The sequence below is a fragment of the Bufo bufo genome, chromosome 2, assembly GCF_905171765.1.
Source record: "Bufo bufo chromosome 2, aBufBuf1.1, whole genome shotgun sequence".
Classification (NCBI taxonomy): Eukaryota; Metazoa; Chordata; class Amphibia; order Anura; family Bufonidae; genus Bufo; species Bufo bufo.
The window spans coordinates 692,949,907-692,970,585 of NC_053390.1; the positions used below are offsets into that span (position 1 = coordinate 692,949,907).

Genomic DNA, 20,679 nt, shown 5'->3' on the forward strand with positions numbered 1-20,679 from the left:
ACTCAAAGTTCCCTGCCTCCTTAAAATGGGACCTCCACAGCAGCCCGACCCCTTGACCTCCACAGCACCCTGTCCCTTAACACTGACCTCCATAGCAGACTGTCCCTTTAACTGTGACCCTTATCGTTCCCTGCCCCCTTAACAGAGACCTCCACAGTGCCCGACCCTTTAACAGTGACTGCCACAGTACTCCGCTCACTTAACAGTGACCTCACAGTGCCCTTCTGCCTCACCAGTGACCTCCACAGCAGCTGCCCCTTTAACAGTGGCCTTCACAGTCCCCTGCCCCATTAACAGTAACATCCACAGTGAATGCCCCTTTAACAGTGACCTCCACAGTGGCCGCCCCTTTATTCGTGACCTCCACAGTAACCCGTCTCCATAACAATGATTTCCACAATAACCTGCCCCCTTAACAGTGACCTCCACATACCCGTCCCCTTAAAAGTAACCTCCACAGTCACCGCTCCTTTAACAGTGACCACCATAGCGGCCCGCCCTTTATTTGTGACTGCCACAGTAACACGTCTCGTTAACAGTGATTTCCATAATAACTCACCCCCTATACAGCTTTTCTCTTTGCATCAGACGACAATCGTCCAATCAAATTCCTTTTCTTACGGGGCATTATTATCTTTAATTGACAGTATATAAAACCTCACAAAATTAGTACACACTTAAAGGGCTTCTGTCAGCCCACTAAACCGTTTTTTTTTTTTTTGCTTAATAATAACCCCTACACTGCGATTTATCCATACATAAGTAAAATAATAATTTTGGTTCAGTAGAATTTGCTAAAACCCTATTTTTATAATATGTAAATTACCTTGCTACCAGCAAGTAGGGCGGCTACTTGCTGGTAGCAGCCGCATCCTCCGATGGTAATGACGCCCCCTCTGCTTGTTGATTGACAGGGCCAGCGGACGGGATCTTTCTCCGCTGGCCCTGCCTGTTTTCATTCAATATCTGGCGCCTGCGCCGCGGCCGTACCTATCTTCAATCGGCGCAGGCGCACTGAGAGGCGGCCACTCACTCGGCCGCTTCATCCTCAATGCGCCTGCGCCGGGTGTAGATGTGACGTCATCGGCGCAGGCGCATTGAGGATGAAGCGGCCGAGTGAGTGGCCACCTCTCAGTGCGCCTGCGCCGATTGAAGATAGGTACGGCCGCGGCGCAGGCGCCAGATATTGAATGAAAACAGGCCCTACTTGCTGGTAGCAAGGTAATTTACATATTATAAAAATAGGGTTTTAGCAAATTCTACTGAACCAAAATTCTTATTTTACTTATGTATGGATAAATCGCAGTGTAGGGGTTATTATTAAGCAAAAAAAAAAAAAACGGTTTAGTGGGCTGACAGAAGCCCTTTAAGGTCATGTGAGTTACATCAGCCTGTACAACAACGTTGGCTAAGTGCCACAATCAAAATCATATTAACTCACACATAAGCTGTCTTATATTAAGAATGTTTTGCGTTGCCTATAGCAACCAATCAGAGCTCATATTAATGACCCGTGGCAAAACAGAAGCTGAGCTGTGATTGGTTGATGCTATATGCAACTTGATGAATATCAGCCAACAGACAATGGCTCCTGCAGTTTGGCGGTTAGGTTACTAAGCATATTCTTTGTTGAATAATGAAGATACAGGAAAAAAAAGATGAAATATGCTTTTCATATGATATGTGACCATAACATGTATTCCACAGTTAAGTTGGTTATGGGAAATGTAACCCTTAGTGGCCAGTCTGTATGCACCTCAGGGACTAATCAAATGTCTTTCCATTTTTTCATTATCTGATTCCAAGAGTCTTAACTCTTTTAGTTGGTTGTCATTGGAGCCATATGAGCTGTATAGTAACATAATAACATAGTATATAAGGCCGAAAAAAGACATCTGTCCATCCAGTTCGGCCTGTTATCCTGCAAGTTGATCCAGAGGAAGGCAAAAAAAAAACAAAAAAAAACTGTGAGGTAAAAGCCAATTTTCCTCACTTTAGGGGAATAAAAAATTCAGTCACAGTCCTGGGGATAAATAGATGATGGGAGAGATCTCTGTACTGACCCCTGATATATTTATACATAGTTATTAGATCTCCCCTCAGTCGTCTTTTTTCTTAACTGAATAACCCTAATTGATAAATAGTAGTAGGGCACACCTACATTTGGTTACACATGGAGACCTACTAATTTGACAATGTATATTTATTGTATCACATATAATACACTTCGTATAAAACAGGATAACATATAATAATATGTGATACGATAAATTTACATTGTCAAATTAGTAGGTCTCCATGTGTAACCAAATGTAGGTGTGCCCTACTACTATTTATAAATTTTACTGCGACATTGTGAAGATTGGGTGGATCTTTTCAGTAGGTGCACCCACTCCATGGTTTTGGCGAGCAGGTGAGCCATCTCTACAACAGTTATCACCTGAATAACCCTAATGTTGATAATCATTCAGGGTACTGTAGTGCCCCCATTCCAGTTATTACTTTAGTTGCCCTCCTCTGAACCCTCTCCAGCTCTGCTATGTCTGCCTTGTTTACAGGAGCCCATAACTGTACACAGTACTCCATGTGTGGTCTGACTAGTGATATGTAAAGTGGTAGGACTATGTTCTCATCACGGGCATCAATGCCCGTTTTGATGCAACCTATTATCTTATTGGCCTTGGTAGCAGCTGCCTGACACTGGTTTTTACTGTTTAGTTTGCTGTTCACTAAAATTCCTAGATCCTTTTCCATGTCAGTGTTACCCAGTGTTTTACCATTTAGTATGTACTGGTGACTTGCATTATTCCTTCCCATGAGCATAACCTTACATTTATCAGTGTTAAACCTCATCTGCCTCCAATCTATCCAGATCCCTCTGAAGCAGTATACTGTCTAGTGATGAGCGGCAGGGGCAATATTCGGATTCGCAATATATCACAAATATTTAGGCGAATATTGACCAAATATTCGCGATTTCATGATATTCGTGATATTCTTTTCGATTGCACTATTATGTGCGCGCAACTTGGCAGCAACTTTTGAGATAGTGAGGAAGAACTCCTGATCTCGGTAAGTAATTGTACATTACAGCACAGTTTTAGATTAAAATTCCATGCATGTCATAACAATAGCTTTATATTGTGACATTCTTATACAATCACATGATCTAACCTGTCAGATGAATGTTGTAAATAACAAAAAATAAAAACTGTGCCAAAACAGCTATTTCTTGTTACCTTGCCTCACAAAAAGTGTAATATAGAGCAACCAAAAATCATATGTACCCTAAACTAGTACCCTCAATACTGCCACCCTATCCCGGAGTCTCTAAAATGGGGCCAATTTTTTGGAGTTTCTACTCCAGGGGTGCATCAGGGGGGCATCAAATGGGACATGGTGTAAAAAAAAACAGTCCAGCAAAACCTGCCTTCCAAATACCGTATGGCATTCCTTTCCTTCTGCACCCTGCCGTGTGCCCGTACAGCGGTTTACGACCACATATGGGGTGTTTCTGTAAACTACAGAATCACAGCCATAAATATTGAGTTTGGTTTGGCTGTTAACCCTTGCCTTGTAACCGGAAAAAAATGATTAAAATGGAAAATTTGCCAAAAAAGTGAAATTTTGAAATTGTATTTCTATTTTCCATTCATTCTTGTGGAACACCTAAAGGGGTAACAACATTTGTAAAATCAGTTTTAAATACCTTGAGGGGTGTAGTTTCTTAGATGGGGTCACTTTTATGGAGTTTCTACTCTAGGGGTGCATCAGGGGGCTTCAAATGGGACATGGTGTAAAAAAAAAACAGTCCAGCAGAACCTGCCTTCCAAAAACCGTATGGCGGGGGGGCGGAGCCAGCAAGCCATGGTGTAGGTCGACTTCACCAGAGCTCCACACAGCTAGCCCAGCTTTAATCGATTTAATTAGCGGACACGGGTCCTAAAGATGGGGAAAACCCTCAGAGACAAAGAGGGTGCCTCAGGGGCCACTACAAAGGCAAAAAAGACCCAGGGAGACCTGAACAAATTCCTCAACAGGCGATCCACATCGCACCCTGATGGAGGCAAGATGGCGCGAGAGGCGCGAAACTTCTCCGAGCGGGAGGGAGCCGACTCGGAAGCCGACAGCTCTGACGCTGAAGTTTACAGCAGAGGTGAGCCGGACTCCCTGCCCCTAACTCGAAGCTTCCTTCAGCAGTCGCTGACGCAGGCCCTTAGCCCGGTCATGAAGGAGCTATCAGACATTAAGGCCGAATTCCAACAGCTCGGCCACAGGGTAGAAAGCCTGGAAGAAAGCCAGGACCTGCTAGTCCAGCGAGAAGTGGGAATTCACAATCACTTGACAACTATGTCTAAGATGATCAATACTGCTTTCCTGAACCTGGAAGACCAGGAAAACAGAGGGCGGAGGAAAAATGTACGTCTGAGGGGAATACCTGAAGCGGTTCAAGCTGAAGATTTGACCGATGCAGTGCGCTCCCTGTTTGCCTCCCTCGTGGGTGAAGAACAAGCTGCCGCCATCGTTATAGAAAGGGCACACAGAGCTCTTAGGCCCAAGCTGGCGGTGGGTGAGCCGCCCAGAGACGTTGTTTGTGCTCTAATGAACTTTTTAGATACTGCAGCTCTCCTGAAAGCGGCAAGGGAGAAAGGAGACCCCTCTTTGGACGGTCATAAAGTGCAATTATTCCAAGATCTGGCGGCGAGCACACTAGCCAAGCGCAGAAACTTGCGCCCTTTAACCGCGCTCCTAAGAGAGAAGAAACTACCAGTAAGATGGCTGTTCCCTTTTGGCCTCAGCACCGCCATAGGAGGGAAGCAATACACAGTAAGACTCCAGGAGGATTTGCTGCCTATATGGGAGGCATTGGGATCAGAAGCTCTGGACATTCAGTCATGGCTCCCTTGCAACCCGACATTAGACCTTCCAAACCTACCGCAGACAGAGGAATGGCGCCTGGCGCAAAAGAAGAAATCTCCGAAGAAAAGAATTCCTTAACCCTTCGGGTCGGGTCTGAACTGAGATTCCAGAACTCGCCATAAAAGGGATCTTAGCGAACACTATGCTCCAGCTTTATGGGATTCAGGTTCTATCTTAACTGTCTGATTGATCCTTCAGTGTCCCTATTGTTTGCCTTTTCAGCCCACTTTCCTTATGTCATGTCTGTTCAATCTTAATTTCTCCCGCTCTCTCCCTCATAATTCTTGTCCCCCTTTCTTTGCCTTCTCTTCCTGTCTCATTCTGTGCTCCATTAACAGGCCGTCATAGGTAATGCAATGTTTAATGTCTGGTTGCTCATGGCTGATAGTCCGGAGAGTTCTACTGCCCTGTCTCCATTTGCTCCTATGGCGCTGATATTGTGCAATAACTTAGTGAGACTAGTACAAATACCGTGTCCTTATATTGTAGAATGTCTGTATAGGCCTACTGTCCTGTTCTCTTTATTGGGCTTAGTGTGTGAGGCCTGGCTCAAGGGTGTTTACACACTAATTTCCCCCCAGTCGGGGTTTATAACCCCTCAGGTAGTTATTACTTACTTAGTAACTGCCCTGTTACCCTTTTCATCAGATGTTTTGTTTATGTATTTTTTTGTTCCATTTGTTGCCCTGTGTCGCCCTCTTCTGGTCATTTAGACCTTCTGCTCAGGTTAACTCTTGTTTTTAATGACTGATCTAAAGGTATTGCCTCTCAATGTAAATGGTATGAACACCCCACAGAAAAGGAGTCAGATTTATTATATGCTCCGGAAGGAAGGTGCAGACTTAGTTTTCCTGCAAGAGACCCATTTTAGGCATCTACATATCCCCAAAACAGTTAATAAACATTTTGCGGTTTGGCATCATGCATCCTACTCCTCAGCTGCTAGAGGTGTTTCTATTGCCCTAGGTCAGAAGGTCCCATTTTCTTTAGAAGCCAAGTTAGCTGACCCTGATGGTCGCTTTTTATTTTTAAAAGGTAAAATACCTAACACTAAATACACTTTAGTGAATTTGTACGCTCCAAATAGTGGACAGATCACTTGGCTGCTACACACCCTTGAGACTCTAAAAGCGTTTAGAGAAGGATACATTATCATAGGGGGAGACCTTAATCTCACGCTTGATCCTCTGATAGACTCGACCTCCATAGGCCGCCCTACCTCAAGAAGACAGCTGAGGAGGCTACTTATTGCTCTCAGAGACTTGGGGGTCTCGGATGTCTGGCGCCTCCTCCATCCTGAGGAAAGGGATTACACCTTCCACTCACAGGCGCATAATTCATACCAGCGCCTGGATTATATATTTGTTGCTAACCATCTGCTGTCCTCGGTTTCTGAGGCAAAGATAGGGAACATAGTCATTTCTGACCATGCGCCTGTGAGTGTGGGGGTGAGAATTAGCACCCTGCCTCCGAGGTCCTGGGTCTGGAGATTGAACGAGACGCTCCTGGAAGAAGAATCCCATAGGAAGGCAGTTGAGATATGTCTCAAAAATTATTTTCAAGAAAACACTGGGAACCTCGCTAATGGGACATCACTTTGGGAAGCCCATAAAGTCGTAGTCAGAGGGGAGCTTATCAGCTTGCGATCCAGCGCCAAAAAGCGTAGACAAAAACAACTAGATTCCCTATTACAGCAAATCTCCACACTTTAAACCCTTCATAAAAAAACTAGGACGGATGAGGTCTTGCTGTCACTCAAGTGCTTAAGACATAAGATCACTGACCTTTTGAACATTAGAGCAGCAGGGGCCTTGAAGACACTGCGCTTTAAGCAATATCTCCACGGTAATAGAGGTTCCAAGTTGGTATCCAACCTAATTAAGGGCCAAAGGAATAGGTCTTTTATCCAGGCTATTAGGTCAGCCTCGGGCCCCCGACTTATCAACACCCCAGCGATTGCCCAGGAGTTCTGCTCCTTTTATTTGAATCTGTATAACCTCCCGGTACCCCTTAATACTCAACAAATTGAGGAGCGCACGTCGGATTTTCTCAAATCCATCAACATTCCGAGACTCTCAACAGATGATATGCATCGGCTGCTGCAACCATTTACAATAGAAGAGGTAGATAAGGTCTTAATGTCTATCCCTACAGGTAAAAGACCCGGGCCTGATGGGTTCCCAATCTCTTATTATAAAAAGTATAAAGATATTTTAATCCCGCACTTTGTTGATACATGCAATCTCCTCCTCACGGGTGGTTCCCTGACCCCACAAGCCCAGGAGGCACATATAACGATCATCCACAAAGAAGGAAAGGATAAGGAGACATGCAGTAGTTATAGGCCGATCTCATTATTGAATACTGATTTGAAGTGGTGGGCCAAATTGCTTAATAGTAGGATGGCTGGGCTGCTCTCTGGGCTTGTGGGCGAAGAACAGGTGGGATTTTTGGCGGGTAGGGAGGGTAGGCATAATGTCAGTAGAGTAATACATGCGATCACTCACTCCATCAAATTTAGATCCCCTCTTGTACTGCTAGGCACGGATGCGAAGAAGGCGTTCGATAGGGTCAGCTGGGCCTATATGAGTAAGGTACTAAATGCCTTTGGTTTTCCGGAAAACTTCATTAGGGCCATTTATACTTTATACTCTGCACCATCTGCGAGAGTACTGGTTAACGGCACCCTATCGAACGCCTTCCAAATTAGAAATGGCACGCGACAGGGATGCCCTTTGTCCCCCACTTTATTTGTACTCACCCTAGAGACGCTTCTTCTTAAGTTCCGACAATCCCCCCTGATTAAAGGAGTGAAAATAAGCAATTACACCCACAAGATGGCCGCCTTCACGGATGACTTGCTGCTTTTGATGACTAATCCTGAAGAGGCTCTACCGGAGGTTATGCAGATTTTCGATTCCTTTGGGGTTATATCAAATTTTAAGATTAATCTTGATAAGTTGAAGGCCCTTGGAGTTTCCCTTTCGACTGCTTTGCGTAATAAAGTCAAAGCCCTCACGCCATTCAAATGGCCTACTCAAGCAATAAAATATTTAGGTGTAATGATACCGATGGATCCCAAGCTGTTGTTTAGACGTAACTTTCTTCCACTGCTTACCAAAGTCACCTCTGTTCTCACTAAGAGCAGCTCTCCTTTCCTGACCTGGCTAGGCAGGAAAAATGTTCTCATTACTTATATTCTGCCGTTGATTATGTACACCTTAAGAGCCCTTCCCATCTCAATACCAGCTAGCTTCATTAATAAATTGCAATCTACCATGAGCAAATACTTATGAGATAAGGGCCGCCCTAGAATGTCCTTTCGCCTTCTTTCTCGTAAAAGGAAAAATGGGGGTATCTCATTGCCTGATCTACCGACCTATATACAGGCTATCAGTTTGGAGAGGTGGCTTAAATTGACCAGACAAGAGACGAACTGTATGTATATTGATTTAGAATTGGCTCTGTTAGGTAAAGAATCTTTTCACAGATTATGGACACCTGGGAGAACAGGGGAGGGACCCAAGGTAGAGAGTGAGCTAACCAAGGGAATGCTCCATATATGTCATAAGGCTATGGCTTTAGCCTCTGCTCAGGGTAAGATATCTCCACTGGCTCCTATTTCAGTTATCCCTACAAATTAAGTCTCCATCAGATATATGGCTAGCACTTTCACATCATAGAATAGGAGACATGAAAAAGCTTCAAACCTCATCTGACTTCTACACTGTCCTCTCAGGTGACCCAGCCCCTGGCAAAGATTTCATCCAGAGAAATGATTTTGAGAGTATTTGTAGACAGTTTTTGGCCTCTAAGTTCATCCCAATCCCTGATCCGTCGTGGTTGGAGAATTATGTTTTATTACCTAGCCTACCCCATAAATGTACCACGCTCATTTACAGACAGATTCTATGCGCAAGGGACTCTAATGTGCCACCATGGGTAGCTGAGTGGGAAAAAGAGCTCCAACTTAAGTTTGATGAAGCTGATATTAAGTGGATTCAAAAATCTTCGCATGGTTTCTCTAAGTGTATAAAAATTCAGGAGAATTCAGTTAAGACTGCGCTGCGGTGGTATAGAACGCCCGAGTACCTTTTTAAAATCAGGATACTTTCCACGGATCTTTGCTGGAGATGTTCTGCCACCACTGGCTCCCTGTCACACATCTGGTGGTCCTGCCCGGTCATCAGACCCTACTGGGAAGGTATTGAGTCTGCTATTAATGCAATTTGCACAATGACCCTGAAACTCTCAGCCCAGCTGATCTTGCTCTGGTTACCTACTCCAGACTTTCGCCCAGGGAAAAACAACTTAGCCACACAGTTGCTCATGGCCGCAAAACTTTTGATCCCAGTAAAGTAGAGATCAACTGATCCACCATCACTAGGGATGTGGCGTGAAAGGGTCCACCAGATGTGCCAAATAGAGGAATTGATAGGCTGGACATATCACAGCAGAGACAGATTTTTGCAGTTATGGCAACCTTGGTTAAAATATAGATCAGATCTTTTCAACTCCCAGCAATGGGACTCTGAATGAGATTTGTGGTAGATGGCCTTTTTCTCTCTTTTTCCTTTCCTGCCCGTTTCTCTGTCCGGCTTATTGTAGAGACCTACTTTAATGACACACACTCAATATATGTTTGTACCATATCATAGATAATATGAACAGTCTTGCATCCATTACTGAAATGAGCGATTTACATAATACTTAGGGTTGACACAATGTTTGGGCCTTGTTCTTCCCCTCCCATTATTGACATGTAACTGTTGTTATGTTGTGTATATCTGCACTGTAAGATCGATCGCTTTAAGGGCCATTAGCCCTAGTTGATCCGGGTAACCGGGGGGGCACCAGTGTTATTCTTTGACTGCTGTATCCACCTGAATTTTTGGTGCTAATAAAGACCGGGATTTTTTACATCATTTATCGTGGTGCTGGAGCATTTCTTCTATTTTCTTCATTAGCCCTAGACTAGCGGTGGTCACATCCTAGCTTGTATTGTTAGGCATTGCCTTTGATGCTGTATATCTAAATGTGACTGTGATGTGATGCACGCTATATTACGCTTATACTATGTGATGATCTTTGTTTATTTGATCAATAAAAAGAGATTTCAAACAAAAACCGTATGGCATTCCTTTCCTTCTGCTCCCTGCTGTGTGCCCGTACAGCGGTTTATGACCACATATTTTCCATTAATTCTTGTGGAACACCTAAAGGGTTAACAAAGTTTGTAAAATCAGTTTTGAATACCTTGAGGGGTGTAGTTTATAGAATGGGGTCATTTTTGGGTGGTTTCTATTATGTAAGCCTCGCAAAGTGACTTCAGACCTGAACTGGTCCCTAAAAATTGGTTTTTTGAAAATTTCAGAAAAATTTTAAGATTTGCTTCTAAACTTCTAAGCCTTGTAACATCCCCAAAAAATAAAATATCATTCCCAAAATGATCCTAACATGAAGTAGACATATGGGGAATGTAAAGTAATAACTATTTTCCGAGGTATTACTATGTATTATAGAAGTAGAGAAATTGAAACTTGGAAATTTGCAATTTAAAAAAAAAAAAAGGTAAATTTGGTATTTTTTTAAAATAAAAATGATTTTTTTTTATTTCATTTTACCAGTGTCATGAAGTACAGTATGTAACGAAAAAACAATCTCAGAATGGCCTGGATAAGTCAAAGCGTTTTAAAGTTATCAGTACTTAAAGTGACACTGGTCAGATTACCAAAAGATGGCCAAGTCCTTAAGGTGAAATAGGGCTGAGTCATTAAGGGGTTAATCAGGTCTGACAACATAATACTGATTGTTGAACTTAGTATTTTTGGCACATCACAGCACTATTTATGTATCATGTTTGTATAGACAGCAGAGAAATCTCTCTCACATGCACATTGCACATTTATTTTCCTGCCACACACTATAACCTATACTATCTAACACTAACTATATGGGTTATATATTTCAGCTAACTATCTCTATAACCTACACTACACCCTGCACTGGACCAGCTACACAATTCCCTATTACTATCTAACACTAACTATCAGGATTATTTATATCCAATTTGGAATGTAATTTGAAAAAGCACAGCACAGTATTCAAGCTCCTCTCTCTCTCACATGAAACTCCACAAAATGCTGCTGGGGAGTGTCCAAATTTATAGAGTGAAGGGGTAGGTAACATTTCTATTGGTTGCTAGGGATGTTGCTAAGCTGTGACAAAGCTGTCTCATTGGCCCACAAGCTAGAAGAAGGGAGGGATGATCACCTGATAGCGCTATATTCTAAATATTTGCAAATTCTCGAAGTGCCGATATTCGCAATAAAAATTTGTAATACGAATATTCACGCTCAACACTAATACTGCCCTCTTCCGTGTCAATTACTTTACACAGTTTAGTGTCATCTGCAAAAATTGATATTTTACTGTGCAAGCCTTCTACAAGATCGTTAATAAATATATTGAAGAGAATAGGGCCCAATACTGACCCCTGAGGTACCCCACTAGTGACAGTGACCGAATCTGAGTATGTACCGTTAATAACCACCCTCTGTTTTCTATCCTTGAGCCAGTTACTTACCCACATACAGACGTTTTCTCCCAGCATTCTCATTTTATTTACTAACCTTTTATGTGGTACAGTGTCAAATGCTTTGGAGAAGTCCAGATATATGTGGGGCACAATGTTTTTAATGAAACCATTTTGGGGTACACACACTGTGTGTACTTATTTCTTAACTTTTATTAATTGTTTAAAGTAAAAAAGCAATTCTGCCATCGTCTTGTTTTAATTTTTGTGACGTTCACTTTGCGGTATGAATAACATGATAACTTTATCCTTTGGGACAGTACAATTACAGAGATACCAAATTCCTATAGCGTTTTTGGTTTTTCTACTTCCACAAGAAAAACCCTTTCTTTAAAAAGACGCATGCTTAGTCATACTCTCCCCTTTAAGCTGCACTTGGAAAAACTAAAGGGCGTACATTTTGGCCCCAGTATTTGGACATTATTTTAAATCATTATTTGGAAGCCACAACCAGAAGTGGAACCCCCAGAGAAAAAGGATCATTTTAAGATTTGTGTTGGGCCTCTTCTGTGTTTTGGACCCACTCCTGGTTTTTAGCTTTACAAATACTGATAAAAAGTAGTGATGAAATATTGACTGTGTGCACGTGTCCTTAGTGATTTGCCGTGTCTGTTTATGGATCTGGAAACTAGCAAATGATTTGTTCACGCTTGAATTCATAGTGAGTGGACTGAAGCTATCTTGGACACAGAGACACAGCTTCCTGGAAAAGGTCATTACGCTTGCTAGAGTTGGAGGGATGATAGGAAGAGAAAAACAGCCATGGCTGTATGAATCCCAGGAACCAGGTAGCTGATGTGGTCAGAAATTTGTTTCTGATTTTGAAAATAGATAAACCCTACCTAGAGTTTTCTTCTCGAACAAGCAGCAATACATTTGTACAAGATACAAGTGCAGAAGAGCAGGGCTTTGAATAAAGCAGAGTTAGATGCTACAATGGTGAAAGGCACAATGGTTATTTTTATTAAAGGGGTTTTCCAGGCTTTTAATATTGATGACCTATCCTCAGGATAGTTCATCAATATCAGATTGGTGACACCCGGCTGTATGAAGAGAAGGCACGCGCCGTGCATGCGTACCGTCTCCTGTCTCTCTTCCTGCTCGCTGCTGCTATGTCTATCGCAAGCAGGAAAAGAGACAGCAGACGTCACGCACACATGGCGTGTGCCTTCTCTTCATACAGCTGATCAGTTGGAGTGCTAGGAGTTGGACCTGATATTGAAGACCTATCCTGATGATAGGTCTGCAATATTAAAAGCCTGGAAAACCTGTTTAAGCAAGGTTCTTAAGCCTATTTTACAAAAAGAAACTAGACTTTTTGTTCAATTACTAGAAACTCGGCTTCAATCAACTGCCTTTAACAATGGGTCTCTTTTAAAGGGGTTGCTAAGTGTTTAATACTGGTGACCTGTCCTCCATCATTATCTTATCGGTAGGGGTCCAACCAGCTGTTTGAAAACACTGTGGCGCTCCGTGACCACCACAACTTCTTCCTAGAACATTGACGTCATGTTCATTGGTCACCTGCCCATGGGCAGCTTCGTCTCTTTCAAGTGAATGAGGCTAAGCTGCTATGTCAAGAATGGCCCTGTCCAGTAGACGGCTCTGTGCTTGGTAAGCTGCGAGGAGAGGCTGTTCACCAGAGCACCACACTCTTTTCAACAGCTGATTGGAGATGGTTCCTGGCTTCAGATCCCCACTGATCACATATTGATGACTTATCCTGAGGACACTGCGACCACCCATGGAAGCTGTGAATCTGGTGTATGTGCAGATGCAGATCAGAAGTGATTTGCGGCCCGTCGAGCTAATGTAAGGGTGAACAGGCACATCTGTGCAATAATCAGTTTTTTGGGATGGGCTAAATAGTTGGGATCCGGTCATAAACTAGTGGTCTTAAAATGCCACATTGTCAACTATTTGTAATAGTTGGTCTGAATGGGTACATACCCCCTGGATCCAGTCTGCTGCTTGTCATGAATGATCTTCCAATTAGCTAGACCAACAACTTTATTCAACAGTAGCCAAAGTAAATCCAAAGCAGCAGATTGACTTTTCTTCAGTCACTTGCTGGCAATCAGCATCTCTAATGCTCATTTCTGTCATGAAACTTACAATTGGCAGAAACTAGTCTGCATCAGCATGTGCAGCTTAGTTAGTCCATCCTTTCCACCAGCAACAAGATAAGTGGTTAAAAAAATTAAGTTCTGGACTTCCGATTGAGAAGACTCAAACAGGAGACTTACAGTATACAGGAATAATACCATTGGCCTGGTTGTGCTCATAGACTTTTGAATGGATTGGCAGCACACATGCTGGACCACTGCTCCATTCAAACTATTTCTTGCTACGGGTATGAAGCAAAGGTGGCAGGAAACCTGTGTCTCTCATTCTAATAATCAGTAGGGGTTCCAGCAGATAATCTACCGATCTCACACTCATCAGCTATCTCTATTGGACAGATGAATAAAGTTTGACCTCTTTACAAACCAGGCATATTGGTGCATATTGCAAGCTGTGAGAAATTGACCTGTGTCAGTGTTTTTTTTTTGCGACCTCCTTTAAATTATGGAACCAATTAACACCAAATAAGCCAAAAATGTTGTATGTGTGTGGCTTCTTAAAACATTGCAACACTTAAAGCCTTAACTGTACACTGCTGGAATGCCAATTTGTCTATCCCTCCTACCACCAATAAGGAGGGGGAATACAGTCAAAAAAGTTCTGGACTTTTTATTGAGAAGACTCTAAAAGGGCTCTTAATAGAGCTGTAAAGTTTCACCAATACTTTATTCAAACTTCTTCTCATCATGGCGATACAGCCATTCTAAATATTGGGAGGGTTCCAGTGGACAACCTCCCACAAAGCTAATTAATTTGTTTTACTCATTAATAAAGCGCGGACATATCCCACAGAACTATATAGACATTACCGTCACTTGCTGTCTCCAATGGAGCTCACAATCTAAGTTTCCTATCAGTATGTCTTGGAGTACCTGGAGGAAACCCATGCAAACATGGGGAGGACAGAAGAACTCCATGCAGATGTTGTCCTTGGCCAGATTCTACCCTAGGACCCCCATAGCTGCAAGGAATCACCACTAAGCCACCATGCTGCCAATGTCACCTAGTTCCAGTGGGCTAGTGATAACTCTTTTAGATTAAAATCTCCCTTTATTAACCAGACATCTAAGGTGTGTAGAATTGAACTTTGGTAGCCTTTTTTTGACCACCTTCCAATTTCAGAACCAATTAAGGGTACTTTCCCACTTGCGGCAGAGGAATCTGGCAGGCAGTTCCATCGCCGGAACTGCCTGCCGGATCCGTCAAAATGTATGCCAACTGATGGCATTTGTAAGACTGATCAGGATCCTGATCCGTCTTACAAATGCATTGAAATGCCGGATCCGTCTTTCCGGTGTCATCCGGAAAAAACGGATGCAGCATTTATTTTTTTAACACTTTTTTTCTGGAAGGACGGACGGATCCGGCATTGCTGTATTTTGAATGCCGGATCTGGCACTAATACATTCTTATGGAAAAAAATGCCGGATCCGGCATTCTGGCAAGTGTTCCGGATTTTTGGTGGGAGATAAAACCGTAGCACGCTGCGGTATTATCTCTGTCCTGAACGGTCAAAAAGACTGAACTGAAGACATCCTGATGCGTCCTGAACGGGTTTCTCTCCATTCAGAATGCATGGGGATAAAACTGATCAGTTCTTTTCCGGTATAGAGCCCCTAGGACAGAACTCTATGCCGGAAAAGAAAAACGCTAGTGTGAAAGTACCCTAACCAGAACCAAATAAAGTCAAAAAGTTTAATATACGTGTGACTACTTAAAACATTGGAACATTTACTACTTCATTAACACTATGTGGGACCTCAATCACGCAAGTGCAAAGGAAAGTAATATACATGATAACTTTTTCAGGCTCATAAATAAATAAATTCTAAAACAATTAATACAGAGTGACCGGTCAAAATCTTACTCCGTCCTTGTTGTCTAGTGCTTGTGCTAGTGTCTATCTAGTGCTTGATGAGTTAATATAATGAATGTCATAAGGTACCACATAACTAGACCCAATAAGTGCTTTGGCCTTCTAAAAGTTAGGGAATAGACAAATAGCTGTGATCTGCACATTAAAGGGGTCATAATGGATTTTACAAATGATTCCATATCCTCAGGATCGGCCATCAGTATCTGATCAGTGAGGGTCAGACATTCCGCACTTTCAAGGTAGCCCAAGAAGTCTGAGCTACTCTGAAAGTGCTGATCTGTGGGGTACTGAGGATTGGGTACCTACAGATCAGATATTGAGGACAGGCCAAGGACAATGCCGTAACTTATATACAAAAGTACATCACAGAAATAATATACTAATAAAGCCACAATTGAACAAGTCGATCTTGTGTTACACATTAAAGCTGCTCAGTAACAACAGAAATGAGCAGGTCCGTACAGTGCATTAAGGCACGTATATGACTTTTGACTGCAACTACTCCTACATCATATTCGTCATTCCTTTCCGGCCAACTATTTTACTGCTGTTGGACGACTTCTTCAATGGCTTAATTGGCTCTATTCTCCGAGGAATAAAAAAAGGACACAATTCAGAACTGAAACCCAATTGGCACCCCTAGTTGTGTGAAGTCATCCGAGTTGAGCTGACTAATACAGATAGGGGACTGGAATATATGCACAGTGAAGACGAAGTGTCAGCAGTATAAGAGTGTGAGGCTGATAGGAAAAGGGAATTTATATTTTTCTAAAAATCCTAAAGTAGTTCTGTTTTTGAATGTAAATGATTAATTGGAAAAGATAATCATATGAAACCTTATAAATGCCAAACGATACACAAGCCCACAGTGCTGGAGATTAGAGATGTAGGGATCTGCCAAGAGTCCAAAAAAAAAAGTTGCAAAATGTCAAATTGCTTTTTTTGGAAAGGGATTGTACGCATTACTAAAAATGTGAGCAGGGGTCAGAAGACTTTGTACTGTATCATAAGCATTGTAATCCTAGTCTCGACAACTTTCCACTGCTTAAATAACTTTGTGCTCGATTTCTACCAGAGTGTATGATACGAGCAAATGGTGCTGCCTGACAGGTCCACAGGCCTCCCCTCCAAACGCTGCTGGCTAGTTACTCATGGCATGCAATGTTTGGAATGGGAGAATGGAGTAATCTGTTAGTAAACACAAGGTGAAAAGCTTTTCTCCACATTGTGATTTCCTATACACTGCTTTAATCCAGTGTTTGATAACTATGTTTCCCCACGTACCGCAGATACATGCCCGTAATATTATATCATACAATGTACATCCAGCATTATCACACCGCAAAATACTGCTCACTGTCACATAGAAGTCATTAAACAACCTACGTTAATGAGAAGCATTGAGGTATAAAGAATCTGTTCTGTAATATCTTCAACATTTTACAAAACATGCCAACAAGCCGATGGCACGCAAGTCAATACATCTGCGAGTGCCAAAAAACCATGCACGCCAAAACGCACAACAATGTGAAATAACACTAAACATAAAATGAGTAAAATGTTATAAAGGAAAGTTTAAATCTGTTGCTACACCAGCAGAGATAAAAAAGAAGAGAAAGCATAAAGGGTCGGCGTGAGTTCAGGTTCTAACCGTATAACTTTGTAGCTACTGGTCAGCTGAGTACATAGCATTATCTCCTGAGGTCTAAAGTTTACTTTACTGTAATTAGGTAATAATAACATTGCACCCCTTGGTCTGGGAGCTAAATCCCCACAATATAGATAACTCCAACCACACAAGAAGCACATACCCACCAAGGCATGTCGTAGATTTGGGCAACGAGTCGAGCTCCATTTAGTGAGCAGTTCACAAAAAAAAGAAAAGCTTTTCAGATTATGGAAACAAATTGTGTCTGAAAGGCTGAAGTGAGTGAAAACACGTGCTGCTATACTGGGAGGAATTCTTAGTATGTCATAAAATGCCTGTTAACCTGGGTTCTGCTGGGTGAACAAATGGATGCACAGATTTCACCAAGTATGAAGGCTCTCTGCTAGCTCACTTCTCTAGGAATGCCATGTAGGATATCGTTGAGACTCCATGAACTGGGACCCCCACTGATGCCCTGACTTAGTGGGTCTTTGGATTCAGCAGTGCTGTACAGAGACTGTCATCACTCGCATCAGTGCCTGTCCCTAGTGGTTCTCAAAATCGAACTACCCCATCACACACGCAGATGTACGCACAGACACACAGATGTGCCAACGCCCAGACGCATCCAACCACATCAGAGACAATTTCGTAGCTAATTTAACACGTTTTTGAGTGTAAGGCCTGATTTAGATGCATTAGTTGCACACATGGACAGCACACAGACCTATAGAAGTGAATGGTGCTATTCACACCCCCCTTGGTTTGTATGGAGAAAGTCAGGCCATGCACTACTCCAGTCCATGTCTAATGGTACATGGACATGAAGACCACTGAAGACAATTGCCTCCAATGGTCATCAGTTCTATGTCCTATATGGACATACAGATGGACATAAAGCATAGATACTTTATGGTATGGCAATCTGAATTAGGTCTGAAAGGAAAGTGGAGTACACTGAGGAAAGCCAGGCAGACATGCTTATGACATTGGTTAGGTACCAACAGTCAGTCAACAAAAAATAAAAAATGGAGTGAGTAATTCCCAAGTGAATCTGATGCTTGTGTATGACTAAGGCAGGCATGATCGCTTTCATCCTACAAGCACATGCTCTGCGAACTAATACAGTGATCAATATAATTAACTATTTAATTACCAGTATGTTACTTCAAACTCTTCTTTGACCCCCAACGTGACATCACAGACTATATGAATTCCTCACAGTAAGTTATTATCATAGGGATTATAGTTTTACATACTACAGCTACAGATTAATGATATCTTGAAATATTCTCTTTCCCTGGATGTCTAGAAGTACAAACCTGTCCAACTCTGCCAATAGTGATATACCACAAGTACACAATACAGTCATACACCTTGAACAGTGTCATTGTACCAGTGGTCTGGGATACCCCTCAGGGTCCCTGCACAGTGACTGGTCCTGGGACTCTGATTGAGTTTTACTCATGAAAAGGTTCTTTATAAAAAGGGATTACAATCTGTGTGCCCCCCTGCAGAATACTGAAACTGCACAAAACAACAAAGGAAGCAAGTAGACAAATAAATGCAGACAAAAATACACAAATAAATAAGCAAGAAAATAAACACATGCATACAAAATAAATAAATAAATAAATAGGTAAATACATAAACAAACAACACAGACCAAAACTCTCAACATATATTGCTATATTGGTTTCTTTTCTTATAGGAGCATTTTGCAAGAAGACTCACTTGATATAAGAAAACTAAGAGCTCAGCTCCTCTTGTGAGCACCAGCTGCCTCTGGAGCTATGTCAGTAAGTTCCTTAAACAACAATGTCACCACTTTGATGTCAGCTGAGATCGTGTGACCTGCCATGGTGCAGCTGGCACCTAGCGTTCCTGTCCCAGTACATGCAGTAGTGCCACACTCCCACCCCATGTCTTACCTTGAGGTCACCAAATTCCGGGTCGTCGTAATACCCTTGTCCAGACTCATAAGCTATGTCCCCCTGAATCAATACTGTGTATAGAAAAAGTAGTGCTACTTCCAGCAAGTGCATTTTCCAGTCCGGACTGGGGGTCAGCAGGTCCTGGTGGCAGTCAGGTCACGGCGAGCTCCCAGTAATCCCCTCACTCAGTCCAGCAAGTCCCACAGCATCAGCCTCTTCTCAGCAAAGGTGGCCAAGGAGCAGAAGAAGAAAGTTGTCTCAGGAGACTGCACATCCGAGGAGGTCGCTACAATCTAGTGGCGGGGCAGTGTGTAATGCCAGCATGGGGACATGCGAGGGAGGGGTGGCACACGTGTGTGGGTGCAGTGCTGCCTGGCATCAGGAGATAGCTGAGGTCAGCATGAGCAGGGGATGATAATGAGGAGCATGCAGAGATGGCAGGTCTAGTGCTGTGTGAGGTGGAGGAGGAGGCACTCTCACACTAGACCTCCCCCTCATCCTCTCATTGTAAGGGCTCGTCTCCTCCTTCTCCCTGCTTACCAGTACCTCTCCTTCTTGTCAGTGGCAGGGCCTGGAATTAGGGAAGAAGACACGTCTCAGGACCACAATGATGAACAACTGGAATGTGCATCATAGAGAAGACAGTATATATATATACACACACAGTGAGGTGTATGGTAGTGTGTCTGTGCTCATGCTGTATATCCATAGAGGTCTCCTCTGTATGGCCCAGCACTCACAAAGTCTCAGGAAGGACTTTCAATCTGGACAACTCAAGTACAATGACCTTTCTCAATATCTGCTCTATCTATCTATCTATCTATCTATCTATCTATCTATCTAATTTATCTATTATTATTATTATTATTATTATTATTATTATTATGATTATTATGATTATTATCTATTTGAAAGCATCATTAATTCCAAGGTGCTGTATATCAAGAGGGGGTTACACATAGATAATATAAAAATGCAAAAAACAAGACACTATTAACAGACTGGTACAGAGAAGGGGAGGACCCTGTCCATAAGAGCTTTCTATCTATCTATCTATCTATCTATCTATCTATCTATCTATCTATGTCCCTATTTATCATCTATCTATGTCCCTATTTATCATCTATCTATGTCCCTATTTATCATCTATCTATACCTATCTATCATCAATATATGTATAGCTATCTCTTTTGCTTTATATTATATATACACAATTATTAATAATTTATTATATGTATCTATATGTATTATATGTATGCTAATGTATGTAAAGCGCTGCAGAATATGTCAGCACTATATGAGTATAATATATATATATCCTACTATAAAAGCTCCCACTTATTTGTTATCGCTGTAATAAAATATCAATACTTTACACGTGGAATATTCTACTGTCGTACTGTACATAAAAAAAATGCTATAAGTCACATTGGCGCAATGCTTTTATACCACCACAAAACTCGGAGGTAACTTTTGCCGACGTTGCTAATAATTTGGTAAAATCTATAATAGAGGATGTGTTACAATACACACAACAGAGCTTCCTTTTTACAAGTTCACTATGAGGGAGATTTATATCCAC

General features: G+C 42.2%; 1 protein-coding gene across 1 annotated transcript in view; it reads right to left on the bottom strand.

Moving 5' to 3' along the window:
* VEGFC (vascular endothelial growth factor C) overlaps positions 1-19,533 on the bottom strand; it is a 157,037-nt gene extending 137,504 nt beyond the window's left edge. The window contains exon 1 of the mRNA XM_040418695.1: positions 19,095-19,533. Coding sequence (XP_040274629.1) covers positions 19,095-19,208 — 114 coding nt within the window. The 5' untranslated portion in view covers positions 19,209-19,533. The remainder of the gene's footprint in view (positions 1-19,094) is intronic.
* Between the last annotated feature and the right edge of the window lie 1,146 nt (positions 19,534-20,679).